Source organism: Carettochelys insculpta, chromosome 8 (genome assembly GCF_033958435.1).
Source record: "Carettochelys insculpta isolate YL-2023 chromosome 8, ASM3395843v1, whole genome shotgun sequence".
Taxonomy (NCBI): Eukaryota; Metazoa; Chordata; order Testudines; family Carettochelyidae; genus Carettochelys; species Carettochelys insculpta.
The window spans coordinates 73,023,165-73,048,281 of NC_134144.1; the positions used below are offsets into that span (position 1 = coordinate 73,023,165).

General features: G+C 61.1%; 1 protein-coding gene across 13 annotated transcripts in view; it reads right to left on the minus strand.

Annotated features, from left to right (window-relative positions):
- Positions 1-25,117, minus strand: part of TNS1 (tensin 1) — a 245,809-nt gene that overhangs the window by 126,720 nt on the left and 93,972 nt on the right. For 11 of the 13 annotated variants that reach the window (XM_075001459.1, XM_075001457.1, XM_075001452.1 and 8 more), the window contains 2 exons: positions 16,742-16,780; positions 2,158-2,199 (listed from right to left, as the gene is read on the minus strand). In XM_075001459.1, the coding sequence (XP_074857560.1) occupies positions 2,158-2,199; positions 16,742-16,780 (81 nt within the window). Of the gene's footprint in view, positions 1-2,157; positions 2,200-16,741; positions 16,781-24,118; positions 24,152-25,117 lie in introns of those variants that run through there. The other 2 variants (XM_075001456.1, XM_075001458.1) reach the window with 2 other exon arrangements.

Here is a 25,117-nt window from a genome sequence, read left to right on the forward strand (position 1 = left end):
AACCCTGCAGATAAGGCTGCAGGCTGCCTGGCTCCCCCCAGCCCTAGTTCCAGCGCCTGGGGCAGGGGTCAGAAAAGTTTTTACACTGGGCCCGGCTTTTCGCCCTGCAATCAGCCCCCTCCTCCCGCCCAGCCTGTCTCACACAATGCAAACCAACAGGAACGGCAGCGCCGTGCACATGGAAAAGGTGGCTGGGCACATGTGAGACAATCAGTGTGCGCCCTGCTGGGCTGCTGCTTTTCAGGGCCCATTCCGTGACGTTCGTGCCACGGACCCCATCAGTCGGTTGTTCAAGTTTGTGCTTTGTAACCAAAACAGACTAAAAAAGGGAGAACGCCGGGGTGCTGCGGAATAAACAAGAGGCGCCCACCACCAGGGGTAGGACCACTCAGTGGTTTTAGCATTGGCCCACTTAAACCCAGGGGTGGGCGTTCACTCCTTACGGGGGCCAGGTAGGGATCTCGGGCAAATAGATTTAAAAAAAAAATTAGTACCAGAGCAGTAGCCGCGTGAGCCTGTAACTTCAAAAACAAGAAGTTCTGTGGCACCTTGTAGACTGCAGTGGGGTTCAGGGGTCCCCAAGCTCTGCACCCAGTCTGCAGGCAGGAGTGACTCTCACTCAGCAGGAGAACAGCAGGTTTATTAGCCGACAGGACACAGCGTCGTACAGAGCTGTCAGTGCAGCCGGCAGAGACAGTCAGTCCAATCCATGCTGGGGAGAGGAGACCCCGAGGGGCCCCCCAAGCCGGGGCCTGGCCCCCTCCTTTGTCTCTCTCTCTCCCAGCCCAGACTAACTGCTTCCCAACTCCCAGTTCCAATTCAAACCCCTCAGGCTCCACCTCCCCCTTTGTCTGCAGCCCAGAGGTGTCACCTGGTGTCCTTGGATATCCTCAGCAGAAGCCCCCCACCCTCTGTGAGCCCCACATATATCTCCCACTCCATCACATCAACTAACAGATATTTTGGAGCAAGATCTTTCGTGGGCAAACACTCCCTTCATCAGATGCATGAGTCATAAGAGGGATGGTGTTTGGTCCTGCCAAGAGGGCAGGGGACTGGATTCAATGACCACCCCAGGTCCCTTCCAGCTCTATGACGTGTGCGTGTGTGTCTCCTGGTTACTGCTCAGGTGTGTGCGCCTTGGGTTGTGCTGTTAGAACCACAAGCAAAAAGAATTCAAGCTTCTTGTGTGCCATTTGGAAGTCTGATGTCTACTCCCCAGCCATCACTCTGACCTCAACACCGCACGAGCTCTGGGTCCCGGCCAGGCCTGGTGTTTTGAACGCCACTACCTGGCTTGTGGGCTGCGAAACTTCAACACCGAGTAGAGCTCACGAGAGCCAATGTCTTCGCCTGCTACAAAACCCTGCGCTCTGGAACGGACAGCAAAACGCCCTTCCACGTTCAAAGCCCAGCCCGGCCCCACCCACCCTGGCACGAGCGCAGGCCGAGCTCACAAGAGGAGCTCCATTGCACTGAACGGGAGAGGTCATGGCACACAGCAGCGCTTGGCCAAGCGCCGGTCCCTGTGCTGGACAGGAGGTAAACCCCCTCTCCCCGGGGGAGCTGCTACTTCTGGGGGGCCTCTCCTTCCAGCTGCATGGTTCTGCACACCGTTTTACCCAGGGAGTGTGGGGGCAGGAATTCCTGTAGCTGCCTGATAACAGCCACTGCTAACCTGTGAAAGCACAGCCGGGAGCTGCCTCCCTCAGACTGCTGCATAGACAGCAGAGAAATCTCCCTCCGCATCTCTGGCTGGGACGCAAGCGCAGCCAGCCCCGGGGGCGGCAGCAAAAGCCTCGGCTCTGGAGCCCGCACAGTGTGCCGGAATCGCTCCTTTGCGTTTGCCGGTGCTCGGCTGGGGCTTTCGCAGCGAGGGGCCGGGGGAAACGCGGCACAAGCTTTGAGCCGGCTCCTGGCTGCATGCGGGAGGAGGGACGGGGCTGAGCTCCCGATGAAAATCGGCGCGTGTGCCATTCTTGGCACCTGTGCCGGCGGTTGCTGATCTCTGTAACCTTCTGTTCTCCCGGCTGAATGAGTCCCATCTGGCTGTGGATGGGGTGCAAGGCCTGGAGACACCCCCCGCAACACACACACCCCGTGGCTCCTCGGCCCAATCCCGGCAGCAACAAGCCCGCGCGAGGGCCCCTCACTTACCGTGGCCTCTACATGCTTGGCGGTGCTCTCCCCGTTGGCCGGCTGTGGGGAGAAAGAGGAGACGGTTACAGCTGCACATGCAAAGGTCCCTCCGGCTGTCCTGCCCACTGCCCAGGGCAGGCTCAGCCGGCCCACACCCTTCCTGCTTCCCAGCTGGGCCAAGGCCAGCGCTCCCTGGAGGCCTGGCCAAGGCTCTGTGGAGACGTGACGGGACTTCCCAGAGCAGAGTCTGTGTCCCAAGCTGCAGGCGCGCGCTCCAGCTCCGGGAGACATACCCCCGCCAGCTCTGCTCATGCTCGCGTGCTGCAGATACCAGCGACGCCGTGCTGGGAGGGGCCGGCGGCCGGAATCTGTGGCTCACACGGGAGCATAGGTACCAGCGCCAGGGCTGCTCCGGGCTCCAGCATCCACCCGCCAGCCACCGTTCTTTGGGGTCAGCAATCAGCCGCTCAGCGGCTGGCAGGAGGCGCTAGCGGGAAGGCAGAGAGCAGCCAGTGGGGGCGGGGCCTCATGGGAAGGGGCGGGGCCTCATGGGAAGGGGCGGGGCCTCCGAGAGGAGCACTGACCGGGAAAAAGGAAAGCCAGCGGCCATGGTCCTTGGTGCAGCTCTCCCCAGATGCCCCTGGTCCCCGGTCCCCTCTGTGTAATGTGTGCTAGTTTGTGTGGGCCTGTCTCCTGCAGCAGGAAATCACAGCCGTGCTTGAAGGGTCGCCACACCAGAGAGTGCAGGCTCAGGCCCTTGCCCCACTGAGAACACCGACACCCAGTCCAAGCACTGGCATGGTGCAGCTCAAGCCCTGGCAGCGCGAGGCTCGTTCCAAACACTGAGGTCGCCCAAGCCGGGCGGGTGCTTTTCCCGTCTGCGGGCTGAGCTCTCAGGCCGGGTTTCCCGGCTCCTCTCAGCCACCAGGTGCAGAAAAGCGTCTGAAAACCAACACCGAAAACGAGCGCAGAGATCTTCTCCGACGCCAGCCTCCGGGGCCTTAAACACGCCACAGATTCCCAGGGGCAGCCGTGGTAGTCTGAGCCCCAAAACTCAAGCAGCCCTGTAAGCTAGTGGTTCTCTGCTGGGGATGCATGTTCCCCGGCTGTACGCAGAGCCCTTCCAGAGGGTGCACGCACTCAGTGGTGCTCAACCTCTTTTATGAATAAAAAAATCAGACTTAATTTGTGTTCCTCTACATTTTGTATTCATCTTAAGTACAGCGGCAAGTGTACCGCCCGGGGGCCATTTCTTCCCACCAACCAGGTACCACTTAGCTGTTTAAACAAATGCGTTGCAATGGTACAAAAAAACTGTGCCTGAAAATTGCAGGTGGTGGGGTACTTATAATTGTTTTTAAAAAAGCGGGCCCTTTGTCGAAAAAGAAGGTTAAGGAACATGGACGTAGCGCCTTAAAGACGACCACATTTATTGATTAGGTCAGGAGCTATTGTGGCTGAGACCCGGGGCCTAGTGACAAAAATCAGCAAAGCCGGCACTACTGAGCCTGATCCTGAGACTCAGCACCACTGAGCCTGATCCTGATCCTGAGCCTTGGCACCACTGAGCCTGCTCCTGAGCCTCAGCACCACTGAGCCTGATCCTGAGCCTGAGCCTCAGCACCCCTGAGCCTGACCCTGCACCCGCTTTGCGGTTAATGAGTAACGGAGCTCGGGCGGACACTGGCTTTCATTTCTCCCAAGTGGGTGCTCGGCCCCTGCTCTGCCCCTCTCCCCACAGCCCCACCCTTGCTCCGCCTCCTCCCCCAGACTCTGGCCTTGCTTGCCACTTCCCCGCCCCCCCCCTGCCCCCAGACACCAGACACCGGGTGACCTGGCTGGAGGATCAGAGCCCGGGTGGGACTGGCCCCATGCTGAGGAGCACACGGTCACCGGCTGGGAATCTGAATGCGCCCCAGGGGCTACACCCTGGCTGGTGGCCTCCCTTTCTGAGCGCTCCTTGTGCAGAATGGGAGCCCACTCGCGGCTCCGGGGTAGCAGGGTCAGCCTGGGTGTAGCAAAGCGGTGCGTCCGGAGAGCCTCAGCCCCGGCCCCGCTTCCTGCCGGCTCCTGGACAGCCGGAGGCGGAACGACCCCCGTCCACTCCCACTGCTCCCTGAGAGGTGGTTTGCAACAAGCAGAGGGAGGCAACCCAGCAGGAGCAGCCTCTGGCGGCCAGCATCCGCTGGTGCTCCCAGACGCACAAGAGTGGCGCTGAGCACTGGTGCTGAGCGCAGGGGAGAAGGGGCCGGCACAGGCCAGCCTGGCAGGTCTCTGCCAAGACAGCAGGGCGGCGCAGCCAGGGGGGTGGCAGGACGGAGGGACCCCCGGTCCCCCGAGATGCACTGCTGCCCCGATCTCCTGCAAACTGCACAGGGAGGGCCCTTCCTTCTGGGTGCCGGAGGGACAGACGGCAGCGAGCGCGCTCTGCCCTTGGGTTTGGGGGGCTCTCTCGTGCCGGGCTGTCCCAGGAGGGCTGGGGGTGCAACGGCAGCAGCCTCTGAAGGCCCCTTTCAGAGCAGGGAGAGCGAAATCAGAACCTCCTCCGGCCGCAGAGCAGCCCTGGCTGCCTGGTGCGCCTCCCCCAGGGATACAGGTGTCCCACCTGCCAGGGGAGGAACTGGGCAGACCTGAGCGGCTGCATTCCTGCTGGGAGACAGAGCGGCGAACCCTCCCTGCTCCGGGCAGGACACCACCTGGCACCTGCCAGGCTCCCGACACAGGCTGCTGGGGGCAGGGATCCTGGGGCTGGAAAGGTGGAGCCCCCTCTTCAGGGCAGTCCTGCACTTGGGGCAACGGGCCCAGCTCTGAACTGGCCTATGGGGCTCTGCGCTTCCATCAGCGCCATCGCATTGCCAGCATGGGGCTGAGCTCAAGGGTCCCGGCTGGGCCTCTCTCCTGCTGCGTGGTATTCCAGGGCACCAGTGCCCATCCCCACGGCGTCTGGGCTCCCGGCAGCAGCCGGACAGAGGGCTCAGGGCAGGAAAGGGAGGACATGGCGATTCTACCAAGGATCAGCGAGCTGGTCTGAGGGACGATCAGCACCGGAGAGGCTCGAGGCAGCCTGACGGGACCTCAGCGCCGACCCAGATCAGCCCCGCTCCGCCCTAAGCTCGGGCTGCTGCAAGCTGAAGGGAGGCGGGGGAGCTGAGCAGGGCAGGCCACAGCCTCCAGCCTGGCGCACCTGCGGGCCGGAGCCAAGAGCAAGCGTTACGGGGAGCCCGGCAGAGGCCCACGCCGGAGAAGCCTGTTTTGACAGGCAAGCCAGGCGGAGACCCTGGTCTCTTTCAGAGCGGCGGGTGACGGAGCTGCCCCGCGCCCCTGCCAGGCAGCTACTCCAGGTGGGCTGGGCTCCAAAGCCCCACCGGCTGCTCCTCACACTGCCCCCTGCTCCACTCTGTGGCCCTCCTGTGACGCGGGGGTGGGGGGATTTTATTCCTCTGCTTTGGCTGCACGTCTCTTCCACCGTCCTGCAGTAACCCCAGGCGTGCGCCTCAGCTTCCCCAGGCACAGCATCAGGGCACAGCCGAGGGGGAGTTTGGGTGTGATGACTTCTCACAGGTAGCCAATGGCCATCCCTGCTCTTCGTAACCCAGGCAACCAGGTGACCCCTTTTTTCCCCGGGAAACAGGCCAGAGGCAGAGGAGGGGCCGGGCTGGTGTGAATTGGAACTGGGCTGCGGGGTGGGGCAGACGTCTTCCACTTGCTCTGCCTCAGGCGCTTCCTTGGAATATCACGGAAGGACAGAGTGACCAACACCGCCGTCCTCGAGCAAGCTGGAATCCCAACCATGCACACCCTCCTCAGGCAGCGTCGGCTCCGCTGGCTTGGCCACGTCCACAGGATGAATGATGGAAGGATTCCAAAGGACATCCTGTATGGTGAGCTAGCCTCTGGCACAAGACCTCCCGGACGCCCCCAGCTGCGCTACAAAGATGTCTGCAAGAGAGACCTCAGAGAGGTAGACATCGAGCTGGACAACTGGGAAGAACTAGCAGACGACCGCAGCAGATGGAGGCAGGGGTTACACAAGGGCCTTCAGAAGGGCGAGGTGAGGATCAGACAGCTAGCAGAGGAGAAGCGAGCGCACAGAAAGCACAATAAGGACTTGCCAGACACCCACTACATCTGCAAGAGATGCAGCAAGGACTGTCACTCCCGTGTGGGTCTTCATAGTCACAGTAGACGCTGTAAATGAAGCCCTCAATTGAAACTTTAAAGGGCGCGATCCATAGTCTATGCAGACTGAAGGGTGCCTACTAACTAACTGGGGGGTGGGGCAGTCTGGTCTGGCTGGAGTGGGAGGAAGGGGACCAGGGCCCGGCTCGGGGACCCCTCTGGGCCCCTCTCCCCAAGCTGGATGGTACTGACGGGTTCTGGTCCCTGTGCTGACCAGTCTGTTCTGTGCTGCGTCCCTGTCACCTGACCCCCGGCTGTTCCCCCGGGGAGTGAGAGCCACGTCCGCCTGTGGGTGGGGGCAGGGCTGGGGACCCCCCACTCTGGGACACCTCACTCTGCCCCAGGTCCAGCCTGGAGCTGCCCCCGCAAACGCAGGGTTCTCCTTTTCATGTGCTGGGACCTCCAGCCAGCCTGGGCCATAATCGCCAGACTGGGCTGGGCTCCCCAGCCCCGGCAGCTTCCTTCCGCAGCTGCACTAACGGTCCCAAACGGCCTAGGCCGGGTGTTTAGCTCCAGATAAGCATCCTGGACCAGGCTGGTGAGCTTCCTCCGGCACCAGCTGCCCCTCACGGCCTTCACAGCATGGCTGTGCCAGCGGGAGATTAAAGCCCAGCCTGCGATAGCAGCCGCAGGCTCTGGGACCCAGGTCATGGGGTGCCCACAGATCATTGCCTGGCAAGATTTGGTGGCGTGCGGCCTGGTCAGGGGTCCTTCCACACAGCCCCACACTCCAGCTGGCCTGGGTGCTGCAGCCCAGCAGAGCCACAGAGGTGGATTAGCCCACACGGGCAGAGTGCAGAGGACGGAGGGGTCACTGGTTCGTCAGGCCCTTAGGGAGCCCCGTTCAAACTCCTGTGCTACCACCCGCTCCTTGTGACCCGGCAGAAGTCACTTTGGTCCAGCACCACGGAGATCTAAGGCAGCTGACTGCAGCCGAATGCGCTGGTCTGGCTTCTCAGCCTACACACACGGGGCGCCAGGCTGGAGTCGCTCTGTGCCTCAGTTTCCCCTCCGCACAATGGGAAAAACAGCCCCGGCCCACTTCACCGCAGAAGCAGGGGGCGGTGTGAGAGGACTGGGACTGGGAGGTGCTCAGGGATGGGGGGCCAGGGAAGTCCCGGGAAGAGATCATCCCTGGGGAGAGCGGCGAGCTTAGGGGGCGTGCTGACCCGGGGTGGGCCTGCTCCCTGCGCACACGGGGCACGTCAGGACAGTGACAGGGCTGTCCGGCAGGAGGGGGTGGCTCAGCCTTTCCAAACACCAGGCCATCAGTCACTCAGCGCTGGTTAATCTCCTGGGCTCGACCTGCAGGGCTGCAGGCTCGTCTCCTCCCACTCCCAGCCAGGTGCCAGCGACGGCACACACAGAAACCCCCAGCCTGGGCAGAGCCAACCCCGCCCAGGGCCTGCTGACAGGCCGCACGTGCCTCTCCCGCTGCGGGCAGGCGGAAAGAACGAGCAACGGGAGACAGAGGGTATCCCTGAGCTTAACCACAACTGAAAGGCACCACGGTGCAGAACCACTGATCCACGCACGAGCGCGTGTCAAACCAGCCGATGCCTTCGCACGAGCACACGCCAAACCAACTGACCTCTTTGCACAAGTACGTTGCAAACCAGATGATCCTTTTGCACGAGTGCAGGCCAAACCAGCTGATCCCTTCACACAAGCACACACCAAAACAGCTGATCCCTTTGCACAAGCACATGCCAAACCAGCTGATCCCTGTGCACGAGCACACACCAAACCAGCCAATCCCATTGCATGAGCACACGTCAAACCAGATGATCCCTTCGCACGAGCACACGCCAAACCAGCCGGTCCCTTTGCACGAGAACACACCAAACCAGCTGATCCTTGAGCACCTGCCCCCAGACCACCTTACACCTGCTCCAGCCTTTGGGCACTGTTACACCCACCCCTGGGCACCCTCACACCCACTCCTGCTCTGAATCACACACTCATACATGCCCTCTCCCAGCTCTCTTGAACATTTTCACCTGCTCCCACACTTACTGCCGCAGCTCACACTCAGCCATTCCCACGTGCGCTCCCTTTTGCACGCTTCCCCCGGGCACACTCAGGCAGACCCTCTCCCTCTGCCTGCTCTGCACTGTCCGATCCAAGCCAGACACCCGCCTGTCCGCAGCCCAGGGCCTGAGCCAAGCCTGTGGAGCAGGCCCCCGCCTCCACGCTCCCCACACTGTGCCCTCCACGCCAGGCTTTCCGCAGCCGTGGGGCTCAGCTAGGGGTTCTCTGCAGACCTCCCCAGCGCAGGGGGCATCCGATGACCCTGCAGTGATTTATCTGGCCCATTTTCCAGGGTGACAACCTCCCGTCACCAGCAGCCAGGCCTGGCGCTCAGCTTGCAGGGAAGACACACCGGCACCCTGGGGGAGAAGCAAGGAGCTGGCTAGCTTCCACTTGCCAGGTGTGGGGTTAAATGTCACCAAGCAGCAACCCTCAGCCGTGCCGTCCTGCCAAGGCCAGGGGTCAGCAGGGTGCTCGGGATGGGGGTCCCTGGCCTCTGGGGGGGTCCGGTGGCACCCTGGGAGAGGAGATCACAGAAGTGCAGAAACGTCCCCTTCTTCGGGACATAGCCTGCGGTCACGGCAGCACCGGCGGTGCCCTGACAGCCATGGCGGGGAAGCCCCAGAGGTCTGAGTCCGTGTGTCCCAGGAGGGCCAGGACAGGCAGCGCCAGCTTGTCACCTTCCTCAAGCACCTTCTGAGTCCCACATGCGCTTGGAGAGGTCGCTGCAGTGCTAGGGCTGGGGCACAGGGAAGAGGCGTCGCCGTTACGGTGAAAGCACAGCAGCCAGGGGGTCTGTTCGGAGCACAGGGGCAGCCCCGCCCTGCAGGCAAGGCCAGCAAAGAGCGACCCCCACTGGGAGCATAGGCGACTAAGAGCAGCTCTCCCCGGCAACCCTACGATAACAAACTTACCCGCAGAGTCCTGCACCCACACCGGCCAATCACCGACCAGCATGCATAAGCGATCCTACAATACTGACCCATGAGAAAGGCCTGGTGCCCGCAAGGGACCCCACAATAATAACCCCAGCCCAGCCCCCGCTGCCCCACCGCTCATGTACACCCCTACGGTAACAAAGCAGCGGGAACCACCACCGCCCACGTACAACCCTACGGTAACAAAGCAGCGGGAACCACCACTGCCCACGTACAACTCTACGGTAACAAAGCAGCGGGAGCACCCACCGCCCACGTACAACCCTACGGTAACAAAGCAGCGGGAACACCCACTGCCCACGTACAACCCTATGGTAACAAAGCAGCGGGAACCACCACTGCCCACGTACAACCCTACGGTAACAAAGCAGCGGGAACACCCACCGCCCACATACAACCCTACGGTAACAAAGCAGCGGGAACACCCACCGCCCACGTACAACCCTACGGTAACAAAGCAGCGGGAACCACCACTGCTCACGTACAACCCTACGGTAACAAAGCAGCGGGAACCACCACTGCCCACGTACAACCCTACGGTAACAAAGCAGCGGGAACCACCACTGCCCACGTACAACCCTACGGTAACAAAGCAGCGGGAACACCCACCGCCCACATACAACCCTACGGTAACAAAGCAGCGGGAACACCCACCGCCCACGTACAACCCTACGGTAACAAAGCAGCGGGAACCACCACTGCTCACGTACAACCCTATGGTAACAAAGCAGCGGGAACACCCACCGCCCACGTACAACCCTACGGTAACAAAGCAGCGGGAACACCCACCGCCCACGTACAACCCTACGGTAACAAAGCAGCGGGAACACCCACCGCTCACGTACAACCCTACGGTAACAAAGCAGCGGGAACACCCACCGCCCACGTACAACCCTACGGTAACAAAGCAGCGGGAACCACCACTGCTCACGTACAACCCTATGGTAACAAAGCAGCGGGAACACCCACCGCTCACATACAACCCTACAGTAACAAAGCAGCGGGAACACCCACCGCTCACATACAACCCTACGGTAACAAAGCAGCGGGAACACCCACCGCCCACGTACAACCCTACGGTAACAAAGCAGCGGGAACCACCACTGCCCACGTACAACCCTACGGTAACAAAGCAGCGGGAACAACCACTGCCCACGTACAACCCTACGGTAGCAAAGCAGCGGGAACACCCACTGCCCACGTACAACCCTACGGTAGCAAAGCAGCGGGAACAACCACCGCCCACATACAACCCTACAATAACAAAGCAGCGGGAACAACCAGCGCCCACGTACAACCCTACAGTAACAAAGCAGCGGGAACACCCACCGCCCACATACAACCCTACGGTAACAAAGCAGCGGGAACACCCACAGCTCACGTACAACTCTACGGCAACAAAGCAGCAGGAACACCCACCGCCCACGTACAACCCTACAATAACAAAGCAGCGGGAACACCCACAGCTCACGTACAACTCTACGGTAACAAAGCAGCAGGAACACCCACCGCCCACGTACAACCCTACGGTAACAAAGCAGTGGGAACCACCACCGCTCACGTACAACCCTACGGTAACAAAGCAGCGGGAACACCCACTGCCCACGTACAACCCTACGGTAACAAAGCAGCGGGAACCACCACCGCTCACGTACAACTCTACGGTAACAAAGCAGCAGGAACACCCACTGCCCACATACAACCCTACAGTAATGAAGCAGCGGGAACACCCACCGCCCACATACAACCCAACAGTAACAAAGCAGTGGGAACAACCACCGCTCACGTACAACCCTACGGTAACAAAGCAGCGGGAACAACCACCGCCCACATACAACCCAACAGTAACAAAGCAGTGGGAACAACCACCGCTCACGTACAACCCTACGGTAACAAAGCAGCGGGAACACCCACTGCCCACGTACAACCCTACGGTAACAAAGCAGCGGGAACACCCACTGCCCACATACAACCCTACGGTAACAAAGCAGCGGGAACACCCACCGCCCACGTACAACTCTACGGTAACAAAGCAGCGGGAACACCCACCGCCCACGTACAACCCTACGGTAACAAAGCAGCGGGAACACCCACCGCCCACGTACAACCCTACGGTAACAAAGCAGCGGGAACACCCACCGCCCACGTACAACCCTACGGTAACAAAGCAGCGGGAACAACCACCGCTCACGTACAACCCTACGGTAACAAAGCAGCGGGAACAACCACCGCCCACGTACAACCCGACGGTAACAAAGCAACGGGAACACCCACCGCCCACGTACAACCCTACGGTAACAAAGCAGCGGGAACAACCACCGCCCACATACAACCCTACGGTAACAAAGCAGCGGGAACACCCACCACTCACGTACAACCCTACGGTAACAAAGCAGCAGGAACACCCACCGCTCACGTACAACCCTACGGTAACAAAGCAGCGGGAACAACCACCGCCCACGTACAACCCTACGGTAGCAAAGCAGCGGGAACAACCACCGCCCACGTACAACCCTACGGTAGCAAAGCAGCGGGAACACCCACTGCCCACGTACAACCCTACGGTAGCAAAGCAGCGGGAACAACCACCGCCCACATACAACCCTACAATAACAAAGCAGCGGGAACAACCAGCGCCCACGTACAACCCTACAGTAACAAAGCAGCGGGAACACCCACCGCCCACATACAACCCTACGGTAACAAAGCAGCGGGAACACCCACCGCCCACGTACAACTCTACGGTAACAAAGCAGCGGGAACACCCACCGCCCACGTACAACCCTACGGTAACAAAGCAGCGGGAACACCCACCGCCCACGTACAACCCTACAGTAACAAAGCAGCGGGAACACCCACCGCCCACGTACAACCCTACGGTAACAAAGCAGCGGGAACACCCACCGCCCACATACAACCCTACGGTAACAAAGCAGCGGGAACACCCACCGCCCACGTACAACCCTACGGTAACAAAGCAGCGGGAACAACCACCGCTCACGTACAACCCTACGGTAACAAAGCAGCGGGAACAACCACCGCCCACGTACAACCCGACGGTAACAAAGCAGCGGGAACACCCACTGCCCACGTACAACCCTACGGTAACAAAGCAGCGGGAACACCCACCGCCCACATACAACCCTACGGTAACAAAGCAGCAGGAACACCCACTGCCCACGTAGAACCCGACGGTAACAAAGCAGCGGGCACGGCCCAGCCCTCCACTGCCACGTAGCGTTACGTTTCAACAGGGGCCTGTGGAGCCCAGAGGAGTTCTCATGGGGAAGGGAAGCCGACACTCATCCCTGTTTCAGCTCCCTGCTCCTCTTCCGTCAGCAGGGACCTGCTGGGAATCATCCCTGTGTGCAGTTCTGCAGCCTGGCAGCGTAACTTTCTGCCACCCATGGAGCTTTCTAGGGACAACAGGGGGAAAATAATGATCTCCCTCCAGCTGAACGTCAGCCGAGAAATGTAAACGAGCTGGCGGCACATCAGTCTTGCGATGTCGCCCCCCCGGGTGGAAACCGCCCCAGGGTCTGATCTCTGACCGTGCGTCCCTTCCCCCAGGTCTCAGGGCCTGATCTGCCCCTCCAGAAGGGGGCTGGAGGGGCCCAACACCACCCCTAGTGGGGCCCACGGGGACCAGTCACACACTCCCCCAGCTGCAGATTGGGCTGAGCAGTAGCTGCGTCGGGGGAGGAGCACATTGATGTGCTTGACGGGGAGTTCCCAATTCGGCTGCTTCCCCCACAAGAGTCAGTGACCGTAAAGCCCCAGCTCCCAGAGTCACGGGATCAGGAGAGACACTGAGCTCGGGCTTTGAACCAAACAATTCCTGGCCCTCCCACGGAGTTGCCAAGAACAAGAGGAAAAGGCGCCCCCCCCAAATGGCTCAGGAAGTGCAAGGCAAAGACCTGCCCCGGCCCCCGATGTGCCTTGAGATTTTTAAGCTGTGCTTGTAATGCGTGAGGGCAGCTCTAGGGCTCGGCCTGCTTGTGGCTGGCGCTGCTGACTCTCTGGGCACGGTGCGAGCAGGGTGGGACCGGCCCAGAAACTCAATGGCTCGGGCTCTTGTTATGCTGTTTACCCAGACGTGGCCAGCTGCTTCCACGCAGGCTGCGGGGCTGAGCCCACGAGACCACCAGCTAGAGCAAGGGGGACGTCCCTACTGTGGCATGGGCGAGCCGCCGTCCACCGCTGAGCGCGACCGGACCTGCTCCCGACCTACGGGCCTGCTGAGAAGCCAGAGCCCAGACTTCACAACTGCAGGCCCTCCAGGCGGCACCCAGAGCCACCCAAACCAGGCTGCTTTTCCAGGCAGGGGAAAGCCCGCCCCGGGGGCAGCAGGTGGAGTTCTCGCTCCCTCTGTACCTGAACCGAAGAGATGTCGAAACCACCCACGGGTGGCCCGACGCCCAGTCACATCCCCTATCTCCAGGCTGCCAGGCTGTGATGGAGTCGGGGGAGTGCAAATGTGAGACTCAGGCTGGATGTGAGAGACAAGCAGAGCAGCTCCCAGTGGCTAAGGATGACCCTGGGGCTACAACTGGCAGGTGACACCTCTGCCCTGAACAAAGAGGAGGGAGGAGCCGAGCTGGGTTTTTGAATCGGAGGTGGCAGTTAGAGGCTGGGGGAAGAGGAGCTGGAAGGCAGCCAGCCTGAGGAGGGGGAAAGCTACACCCCAGAGGGGCACCCCTCGGGGTCTTCTCCCCAGGACGGGTTGGAAGGACTGTCTCTGGCTGCTGTGCTGTCGCTTCTGTAAGAAACTGGGCATCTGTTGCCTAATAAACCTCCTGTTGTACCTGCTGAGTGAGAGTCACTCCTGCCAGCGGACGGGGTGCAGTGCAGGGGGACCCCTAAACCCCATCACACAGGCTCCGCTTGTCCTGCCTGCAGCTTGGAGGGCAGGGGGCAGGTTCGAAGGATCCAGAGAGGGCAAAAAGCCTAGGCATTGCCCCTGCCCAGGGGGAGTGGGTGGGAGTTTGTAACACAATGGGGGTGTGAGGGTTTGAGCCCCCTGGCTCGGCTGCAGGTGTTTCCCACTGTCCTGTAGTAACCCCAGGTGTGTGCCTCAGTTTCCCCAGGCACAGCATCAGGGCACAGTGGGGAGGGGAGTTTGGGTGTGATGACGTCTCACAGGTAGCCAATGGCCATCCCTGCTCTTCGTAACCAAGGCAACCAGGTGACCCCTTTCTCCCCCAGAAACAGGACAGAGGCGGAGGAGGGGCCGGGCTGGTTTGAATTGGAACTGGGCTGGGGGGTGGGGCAGTCTGGTCTGGATGGAGAGGGAGGAAGGGGACCAGGGCCTGGCTCGGGGACCCCTCTGGGCCCCTCTCCCCAAGCTGGATGGTACTGACGGGTTCTGGTCCCTGTGCTGACCAGTCTGTTCTGTGCTGTGTCCCTGTCGCCTGACCCCCGGCTGTTCCCCTGGGCAGCGGGAGCCACGTCCGCCTGCGGGTGGGGGCAGGGCTGGGGACCCCCCCACTCCAGGACAGTATTAAGACCCCTTCAAATACAGCTGCTCACACGCTGAAGTCCGGGCTCAAGCGCCCCGCTGGATTGGGGCCCCAGGCCGCACCCTGGCTCGAGGCTCTGAGCCCCGCTCAAATCTCAACCAGCCTTTGTCCTCTTTGGGGGGTGGAGTAGGGACAATGGGAACCAAATCCCCACACACCCCACTTCGGCACAGCCCAAGGCAGGACCAGCTTCGCCCAGCTCAGCCATGGGGAGGGCAGAGCCCCAAGTCCTGCGCTGGCTTGTTCCCAGCCCAGCCCCGGCGGTTTCATACAAGAGCCCAGGTGAGACAAAGACAGGCGTTACCCGAGCCAGCCCGGGGCAGCGAGACCTGAATGTCACAGGGCTGGGTTAAGACTCACGTCGCACACGGACGCCGGGGACTCGGCCGGGGGAACCAGGCGCCATCTGAACACAGGTGTCCCACGGGGTCCATGGAACAAAGGCACCAAGCCAGACACCTGCTCCTAACCGCCCCGGGCTGCTCAGCTCAGGGGAGGGGGCAGAGGAGAGGCCAGGGAACAGCTAAACCTGCGGCATCTGTCCCCTGCCCTCACCACTCCTGAACTGCGAACTGCTCTGCAAGTGAATACAGTCCCCCCAAAGGCACCTGCCCCTGGCCCTTTGCTTCGGGTGACCCCACCCCTACGGCTAAACGTCTTGTGTGTCTGTGCCCCTGCATTCCCTGCTGGTGGAAATTGGAACTGATCTTCTGTGTGTCATAGGCCCTGTACTGCTGCAGGCGATTCTCCCATAGCTCAAGTGGTTTCTTTCGGTGCAGGGGGATCCACGGTCCTTCCCCGCTGCTCTCGCTGGGGTCTAAGCATGGCAGCAAGCCAACGTCATTGCATCAGGAGGGAACTCACCTGCCGCTGAAAGGAGACCCTGGTAGTAAGGCAGCACCAGAGCTTAGAGACCTGCGGGGCCAGCTGAGCCTGCAGGGGGCTTTCATGATGGAGGCAGGTGGTAGGTAACACCCCCGGAGGGCCTGCCACAAGACCTGCACTGCAGGCATCACAAGAAACTCACAGGCCTGCATCTGCCACGAGAGGGCACTGGCTTCCCCGGCCCAGGCGTGCAGCACCTGCCTGGCCCCGACAGGCAGCAGCTCCCGCTCCTGGCCCATGGCTGTCAGCTCCCACTGCACTGTGCCCGGTCTGCGCAGGGGTCCTGGGACATGGCTGTCTTGGGGCGGTTCTCAGCGCCCTTTCCAGAGAGCCTGTGCCTGGCCCTTTCCAAACGCCCCAGCGCCAGCCTGGCTGTGAGCAGAGTCACCGGCCCCTGCAGCTCTCCTGGGTGAGATTGGGCTGGCCCCCACAGAGACAACTTCCCTGCCCATCTCAGCCCCCCCTTTCTCTACTCCCCAGACACCTGTGCCTTCAAAGCACCGGCCCTCTAGGAGGCAAGGCCATTAGCCCCCTTACACGGGGGAAACTGAGGCACGCGGCGTCTCAGTGACTTGGCAAGAGCCTGCACAGGGCAGAGACTTGTGCCCAGGTCTTGTGTGTCCTGGCTAGCACCCCGGGCTGGATTTCCTCTCCCTATCCCAGACCCTCCTTTTCTCCCATGCCCTTCCCGACTCCAGGGCGTGCCCAGTTCCTCTGGGGACAGCTCAGCTCTGCCCAGCGCTGACACCCTGATGGGCTCTGCAGGTGGCTCCCGACAATTCTGCCCCATCGCTCCGAGCACCCACTGCCCCTGCCCCCAGCGAGGACCTTGACAGGCTCAGGGGGCACAGAGCTGAGGCATGGGGAGGGGAAACTGAGGCACGGCTGGCTCCGTGGCAGAAGCGAGCGTGCAGCTGCCCTGGCTCCCAGCCCAGTGCTCCACTCACTAGACAGCACTCCCTCCCCAGGAGGTGATGCGCATTCTCGGTGCGCTCTCTCCCGGGGGCGAAGAGGCCGGGGGGTGCTGGGAGGAGGGGTGGGCTCACTTACCAGCTCAGCATTGACGGGAGGGGTGCACGGGGTCGGCGCCTGCGAAGCAAACACAGGAGGACGTGGCATTAGAAAGTCACAAGGCGCTTGCCACAGCAGAGCTTGGGGTCCCCTTCCAGCTGGGGGCCCCTGGGACCCCTCTCCCTTCTGCTCCCCGTTCCAGCCCCCTCTCCTCCGCTCCGGCGAATGGTCAGGGTGGTGCACGCGGGCTGGGGAATGGCCAAGCCAAGCCGGGACGCTGGGGAGGGAAGGGGGTGACAGGCCAGTCTGGAAACCATCCATCCCTCCATCACTGCACAAGAGGGAGAGCTGCCCAGGCCCCAGCTTGGTCCGCCAGCACCCCCGTGTCCCCAGAGTGCTCCAGTCTATGTGTGGGAGAGCAGCTGCTTTAACGCCAGGCACTGAGCAGAGTCCGCATGGCTGGCTCCCCTCCTCCACACCCAGAAATCAGAGTGTGCGGCCGGTGGGATGGTGCAACCCACCCCCTCCAGAAGCCATTTTGCTAATGATGGCAGAGCTCTCGGACACTGGCACAGGTCTCACACACCTGTGAGTCCAGCCACTCTGGTGGGAGACCTATCTCTGTTGCTTCAGAGGTTGGAGGGGACACACCGGCTACGTCTACACGTGAAGCCTACATCAAAGTAGCCTATTTCAATGTGGCGACATCGAAATAGGCTATTTCGATGAATAACGTCTACACGTCCTCCAGGGCTGGCAACGTCGATGTTCAACATCGACGTTGCGCAGCACCACATCGAAATAGGCGCTGCGAGGGAACATCTACACGCCACAGTAGCACACATTGAAATAAGGGTGCCAGGCACAGCTGCAGACAGGGTCACAGGGTGGACTCAACAGCCAGCTGCTCCCTTAAAGGGCCCCTCCCAGACACACTTGCACTAAACACCACAAGATCCACAGAGCCGACAACGAGTTGCAGACCCTGTGCATGCAGCATGGATCCCCCGCTGCAGCAGCAGCAGCCAGAAGCCCTGGGCTAAGGGCTGCTGCCCACGGTGACCATAGAGCCCTGCACGGGCTGGAGAGACAGCATCTCTCAACCCCCCAGCTGATGGCTGCCATGGAGGACCCCACAATTTCGACGTTGCGGGACGCGGATCGTCTACACGGTCCCTACTTCGACGTTGAACGTCGAAGTAGGGCGCTATTCCGATCCCCTCATGAGGTTAGCGACTTCGACGTCTCGCCGCCTAATGTCGAAGTTAACTTCGAAATAGCGCCCGACGCGTGTAGCCACGATGGGCGCTATTTCGAAGTTGGTGCCGCTACTTCGAAGTAGCATGCACGTGTAGACACAGCTACCCTGAGCCGGACTTGTGGAGCTGTGTCAGATGAAGGCAAAATTTCCTCCTGGCCCCAGCCTGTGAGCGGCCCTGAAGCATGAGGATGGTTCCTCTGGAAACCCATTTCAGCTCTTGCAGCTTAAAAGTTACAGCATCGAGTCTGGCCCCAGCCTCTGCCTCGGTGACTGAGCTACCCAGACCGAGGATTTCTTGCTCTCTGCCTGAGCCATGCAGCCCTGAATCTGCAGCCGGGGAAGTTTAGATTGAACAATAGGAAAAAATTCCTAACTGGCCGGGTGCTCAAACACTGGAATAAATTACCTAGGGAGGTTGTGGCATCTCCATACCTGGAGATATCCAAGAGCAGGCTGGATAAATATTGAACGGGGTGGTCTAGATGAGGCTTGGTTCTGCTGAGAGGACAGGGGACTGGACTCGACTGGTGGGTCTCAAACTTTCATGCAGGGACCCCCCTTTCCCTAACCCGCCTGGTTTGGCCATTCCCCGGCCTTGTGCACCGTCTAAGTGTGGCCCCTCCCCTTATCCATTAAAACCCCGGCTCTACATTTAACACTGGTACAAATGCTGGAAGAAAAGCAGGGTCTGGGTTGGAGGCTGACCGCTCACAATCCCCATTTAATGACCTCACATCCCCTGAGGGGTCCAGACCCCCCTGTTTCTAGACAGTAGGTTTCTGAAGGAGCCAAGACCGGGGGCCTCAGGCTAAGCCTGGGAACCCCAGTCCCTTGCCCCAGCAGGGAGAAAGCGGCCGCGTGGCCGGTTCGTCCCGTGTGGCCAGAGTCATGGGGCGGCTGCTCTTGCAGCAGGAGAGGCTGGAGAGACCCTGACACAGCTGGGCGGTCAATGCAGCTGGTTCTGCCGCACCAGTAGGAGAGCTCACCTGGTGCCCGACCCTCCCTGCCTTGCTCCTGGGCACCGGGCTGCCCGCGTGGCCCTCCAGGCCACAGTGACGCTCCCCGTGAGCTCTGAACACGCGCATGGATTTCTCCTCCCGCGAGAAACCCACTTGGCAGGCCCTGGCCACTGCTCCTGCAGGCGCCGGTACATCACCCAGCCCTCCTGTTCTGCCCCCCTCCTGCACCAGCCGAGCAGCCGCTGTTAGCGACCGTGGGCCTGGCCTGCTGCCCCCGGGCTGGCGCCAGCCCCGGCCACAGCCGCGAGGGCATTTCACCTGCTCCTCCCCATCCCATGCAGCGAGCGCAGGATGCCACGTCCCTTGCGGCGGCTCGGCCACGCCGCCCGCTCCGCATGCAGCCGGGTTGTGGCTCTGCTAGCCCGAGCCTCGCGCACAAAGGAGCCTCCTCCCTGCCCTGCCTCCAGCCAGCCCCACACGTGCGGAGCTGCGAGCAAATCACTGCGGCGCAGGTTCAGCCAAAGCCGTCCACGCTGCGTGCGCCGGTCCTCCACGCCGAAGCGGGAGCGCTCCGCAGAGGGACTGCTCGGGCAGCACAGCGCTCCCACGTGCGCCTGCTACTTCCCAGGCTGCTGCCTCGGTTTCCCCTCACTCCAGCTGGTTCTCGCTGCCAGTCCTGAGTCTCTCCCCTGGCACAGTTGGAGTCTTTAAAGAGCCAAGCGGGGCAGAAACAGCAAAGGAAGAAGCAGCTTCGAGCGCCAGCTGCCTAGGTGTGTCTCTGACAGGCAGAAGGTGCTTGTCCGTCCCTTGCAGATCCCACCCAGACAGGACCTGTCTGCTCCCCGCTGCTCCTCTGCCTCCCGCCTGCTGCTCCCAGACACGGAGCGGCTGCAGCAGCCTCATGCAGAAGAAAGGAAACATGCCAGGATCAGGGTGATGGACCCGTGCCAGGAGCTGGTAGCCACTGCCGGGATCGGGGTGATGGACCCGTGCCAGGAGCTGGTAGCCACTGCCAGGATCGGGGTGACAGACCCGTGCCAGGAGCTGGTAGCCACTGCCGGGATCAGGGTGATGGACCCGTGCCAGGAGCTGGTAGCCACCTCCGGGATGGGGGTGACGGACTTGTGCCAGGAGCTGGTAGCCACCGCCGGGATCATGGTGACGGACCTGTGCCCGGTGCTGGTAGCCACCGCCGGGATGGGGGTGATGGACCCGTGCCAGGAGCTGGTAGCCACCGCCGGCATCAGGGTGATGGACCCGTGCCCGGTGCTGGTAGCCACCACCGGGATGGGGGTGACGGACCCGGGCCAGGACCTGGTAGCCACTGCCGGGATGGGGGTGATGGACCCGTGCCAGGGGGCTGGTAGCCACTGCCGGGATCAGGGTGACGGACCCGTGCCAGGAGCTGGTAGTGTGCAGCAGGCATTTCGCCTTCAGTCAAGGTCACCAACCCCAAGCCCCTCACTGTGTCTCACGGCCTCTCGGCTGCCCCCTCTGCTCACCGAGCAGCCAATCTGCCCAGCACGCAAGCAATGGCATCTGTCTGCGCAGCACACGCCAGCCCCCCCGTGCCACCTCTCCGCCTCCTCCCGTCAGCCTTTGCTGGCACGGCAAGGAGCAGCATCAAGGAAAGGGGCTGGGAACACTCATGGTTGTGCCCTGCAGGAGTGTGAGGCAGCCGGCGAGCTGCCCACACCGTGCCCAGGGACAGCCTGGCTCAGCCGACAGGCGCAGATGGACAGACGGATGGGCGCACCGCCCGCTGCAGGGTTTTGCTAGCGGCTGAGGCCGCGAGAAGACAAGCCCCCACAGCCACGAACGGGAGGAGCTGAGGGTCACATCTGAGGCCAGGAATGGGACCCGAGATTTCCACTCCTGGTTCTGACGCTGACACCCCTGGGCTCCCGCGCGCCGTGGCCCAGCCCTGGACTCTGTTTCCCCAGGGCTGAAGCTGGTGGGCTGTGGATGAATGGCTGGGAAAGGCGGCGGATGGGCTCTGTATTAATACCAGGGGAGTGGTTAGTGGTAACCCCACCCTGAGCTCACTTACTTTGTTAACTGTAACCCTTCTGCTGGGAGGAGTCGGCAGCAGCCAGGGCCAGGTTCAACATCACGGGGTTCCTTTCCATCCATCTCACACAGAACCGGCTCGAGCCCCCACCCCGGGCGCCTCGGAGAGGCAATGCTTCCCCGCTCGCCAGCACAGAGTCGGAGTGTAGCAAAGAAACTTTTCATGAAAGAGGCAGAAAAGTCAATTGGCACAAGCTTGGGAAAATCCCACACCCAGAGCTCACAACCAACCCTCAAGTAACTGTCCCAGCTCAGGTGGATTGAGCAGTGTCCCTTGCCTCTCAGGCTCACCAGTCCAATACTGTAACCAGCCAATCCACACACCCAAACTTCCTTCATACCCCCTTCAAATGCCCCACTTACAACTCGGTCCAGTCCCTGCAGGCCCTGACACTTCACCCTGACGCATTCCCTCATTGAACCTGAGGCAATGCCCCCTTTCCGCCGGTCCGGCGTTCCGCTTGCCCGTCAGCTGCCCCACCAGCCGCCCACCTGTTGCTCTCACCAGCCGCCCGCTGCTTCTCCTACCGGTCGCGCCTGTCGGCCACCCACTGCTTCTCTTACCAGCCAGCAGCTGGCTGCGCCTGCCGGCCACCCGCTGCTTCTCCTACTGGCCATCCACTGCTCGCCCGCTGCTGTCTTGTGGGTTTCGTTGTAGGCAAAACCCTGTGATTCCAGCTCTCCATAGCTTCAGCTACCTGTACTTTCAGCTCATAGTGGCATTCAGCTGCCACCCTGTGATTTCAGCTCTCAGTGATTTCACTCTCAATCTCAGGATCCACCAACACAGAATCTCAGAAAAAGACACAAACACCAACATCCAGTTCACCCTTTGAACAGTGGTGGGGGACGAGCTAGTCAAATGAGCCTTATAGCTACTACATGGTCCAGGTACAGGCAGGACCGGGGCACTCAGCCAGCTGGCACAACCACTAACCCCTCCCGCTTACCACTTCACAACATTTAGGGAAAGGGAGCCCTGTGCCATCCATGTCTTGCACAGCAGTGATGACTGCCCTGTTCCCCCAAAACAACATCAAGCATTGGCGAGACTTCACAGTTCTCATGCTGAGCGTTAGCATAAATTGTGACTTTACACCAACGTGTTTGCAATCGACAAAATCCCCTTGCATCCTTCCTACCCGCCAGGCTTTGTCTGCAAGGCATTACGTGTGCACACCTCTGCATTTTCATGCGCATGAGCTCTAAAAGACACACTCCTTGCTGCCTCCCTGCTGGCGACTGCCCTGGGAGGCAAGGCACGGGGCCTGCATGTCCGGGAAGCAGGCCAGCCGTTCCGATCCTCAGGCCAAAGCCATGCTGAGCCAGCCTCTGAGGGCAGCATCGGCTGCGTTTAAGGCCACAGACCTCTGGTTCTGGATAGTCAATAGACCACACCACTGCAGTGTCCTCCTGTTGGGGCTGCTCTGCAGAGGGTAACAGCCTGCTGCTGCTGCTCGGCACTCCAGGACACGGGGGCTCGGGGTTCTGGTGTACCTGGGCTCTGACCCCAGGCCCGGGGTCATTATGGGAACTTGCCATAAGCAGCCACTTTGAAGTGGAAGAAAAGAGTATTTCTTAGCTGCCAGATCAAAGGGCCAGCTGTTGTTCCAGTAATTACCAGAGCAAACCACTGCTAATTAACCTGGGTCTCATTTGCTCCATAGTCCTCCCAGGCCCTGGCACTGGCCCTGGTTTGCCCGAGAGCTCTGGGAATCTGGCCCTTGGTGGAATGGCTCTGGAGGGGGGTCCTGCTGGCCCAGCCAGTACCCTGATAGCCACAGCAGCTGGCTCTGCTGGCGGCCAGCGGGAATGGCCCTGTCGCTCCCAGGCTGGCCCTCTTCCCCACTCGATGCAGCTTGGGAAAGGCCCCCGAAAGCAGGCGAGATGCTCCCGGTCCTGCATGGCCAGCCACCCGCCGCATGCCAGGCTCTGCTCCGGCACGTCCTGCCACTGCTGCTCCAACCCTTCCTCTCCCGGAAGAAACGTGTGGTTATTACAGCCCAGAGGCAGGCAGGCCAGGGAAACCACAGCTACTTCCTAATGAGAGCCACTCGGCATGCAGGTCCCTGCCCACTCCCCTGCCAAGGATGCGCAGTTCCTCCACACCTATCACTCACATCCCTCAGCATCCCGCATGGAGAGTCCTGCGGCGGCCGAACATTCAGCGTAGTCCAACTCCCCAGCCCCCGCCCTGCAAATCCCACATCCTGGTGCCCGAGGCCTTGGACCCAGAGCCAGCTCTGAATTCCCATATGCCTCGCCAGCCCAGCCTGGCAACGCCAGAGAGCTGCGGCTGGATTGCCAGCCTGGGAAAGCCATGCACAGCGAGAGACGGAGGGAGACTCCTCTCCTCGCTTGCCTCGGCAGAGCAGGACGCGACACGCTGCTCTCCAGCTGAAGCTAGAGAAATCTGGGCTTCGAATAAGTCCCCAGTTTTTAACGATGAGACTAATTAACCCCCGGGCCAGTGGGTTTACAGACGGGGTCAGTGCTCCATCACTGGAAGTTGTTACCTGCGTGGGGTGACTCTTCATCCCGTACTGGGCAGGACAGTCCCATATTTGGGATGCCAAAAGGGCCTCCCGATTTATTTTTCAGAAGGGACAAATTGTCCCATATTTAGGTCCTCGAGGGCTGGTGGTGGGGGCACGAGCGCCTGCAGCTGCTGCTTTCCTGGGGCTCTGGGCTGGGAACACCCGTGGCTGCTGCTTTCCTGGGGCTCTGGGCTGGGAGCTCCCATGGTTGCTGCTTCCCGGGGGCTGGAGAGGGGGGTGCCAGCTCTCCAGGGCTTGGTGCAACCAAGAGTAGCCTCCCTTCCCCCATAGCTCCCTGTCCCGTATTCGGCACAGGGAGACACGGTCGCCCTACACCTGCCCTCTGCCTCGGCTGCACTGGCTGCAGGAAATGCTGGGTGTTCGTCCTCTGACCTGAAGGCTGCAGGAGCCCAGAGTGGCTGATCTCACCAAACCCTTCCAGGCTCACAATCCGCTAAGGCCCCCGAAGCAAACGCCCCCGGGCACCGGGGTGCAGCTGAGCCATAGTTCCGGGTCCCCATCACACAGTGACGCTTCGCTGCCAGCCAACGCATTTGGCGGCCAACCAGGAAGTCGGACTGATACGCACCTGTGCGGCGAGGACCATTCTGGAGTTTGCGGACAGCTCCACGCTGGGCAGGGCGGGATTGGAAATCAGAATGACCTGGAGAAATGGGCTGAGGCAAATGAGGTGAAATTCAACGGGGACAAAGGCAAAGTACCGCACTTTGGGGGGGACAATCAGTCACACTCGGACACGAGGGGAAGCCACCGGCGGGGAAGAGGATCTGCCCTAAGGGATGGGGGGTCAGAGCGGACCCCGAACCGAGTACAAGCCAACAGCGTACGTTGCCCTCCATGGCTGCAGACAAAGCAACTGTGATTCCGGGCTGTATCAACAGGGGTGTTGTGAGCGAGACACAGGCAGTGTTCTTCCACTGTGCTCTGCGCTGCTTAGGCCTCGACAGGAGCAGCGGGTCCCGTTCTGGGCAGCGCTTTGCAGGAAAGCCGTGGAGAAACTGGAGAAGGTCCAGAGAAGAGCAACAAGAATGAGGAAAGGTCATAGAGCCAGAGAGTCGTAGACCAATAGAGCTGCAAGAGACCGAAAAAAGCCATCGAGTCCAGCCCCCTGCCCTAGGCAGGACCAAACCCATCGGATCAGCCCCGCCAGGGCTTTGTCGAGCTGAGACTCAAACACCTCCAGGGATGGAGACTCCACTACTCCCCTGGGTAGAACATTCCAATGCTTCACCACCCTCCTAGGGAAAACGTTTTTCCTAATGTTCAACCTGGACCTTCCCAACCGCAACTTGAGACCATTGTTCTGTGTTCTGCCATTCGTGACCACTGAGAACAGCCTCTCTCCAGCCTCTTTGCAGCCTCCCTTCAGTAAGTTGAAGGCTGTTATCAAGTCCCCCCTCAGTCTTCTCTTCTGCAGACTAAACAGACCCAATTCCCTCAACCTTTCTTCATGGGTCACACGCTCCAGCCCCCTAATTATTTTGGTCGCCCTCCGCTGGACCCTCTCCAGTGTGTCCACATCCTTCCTGTAACTGGGGGCCCAGAACTGGACACAGCCCTCCAGATA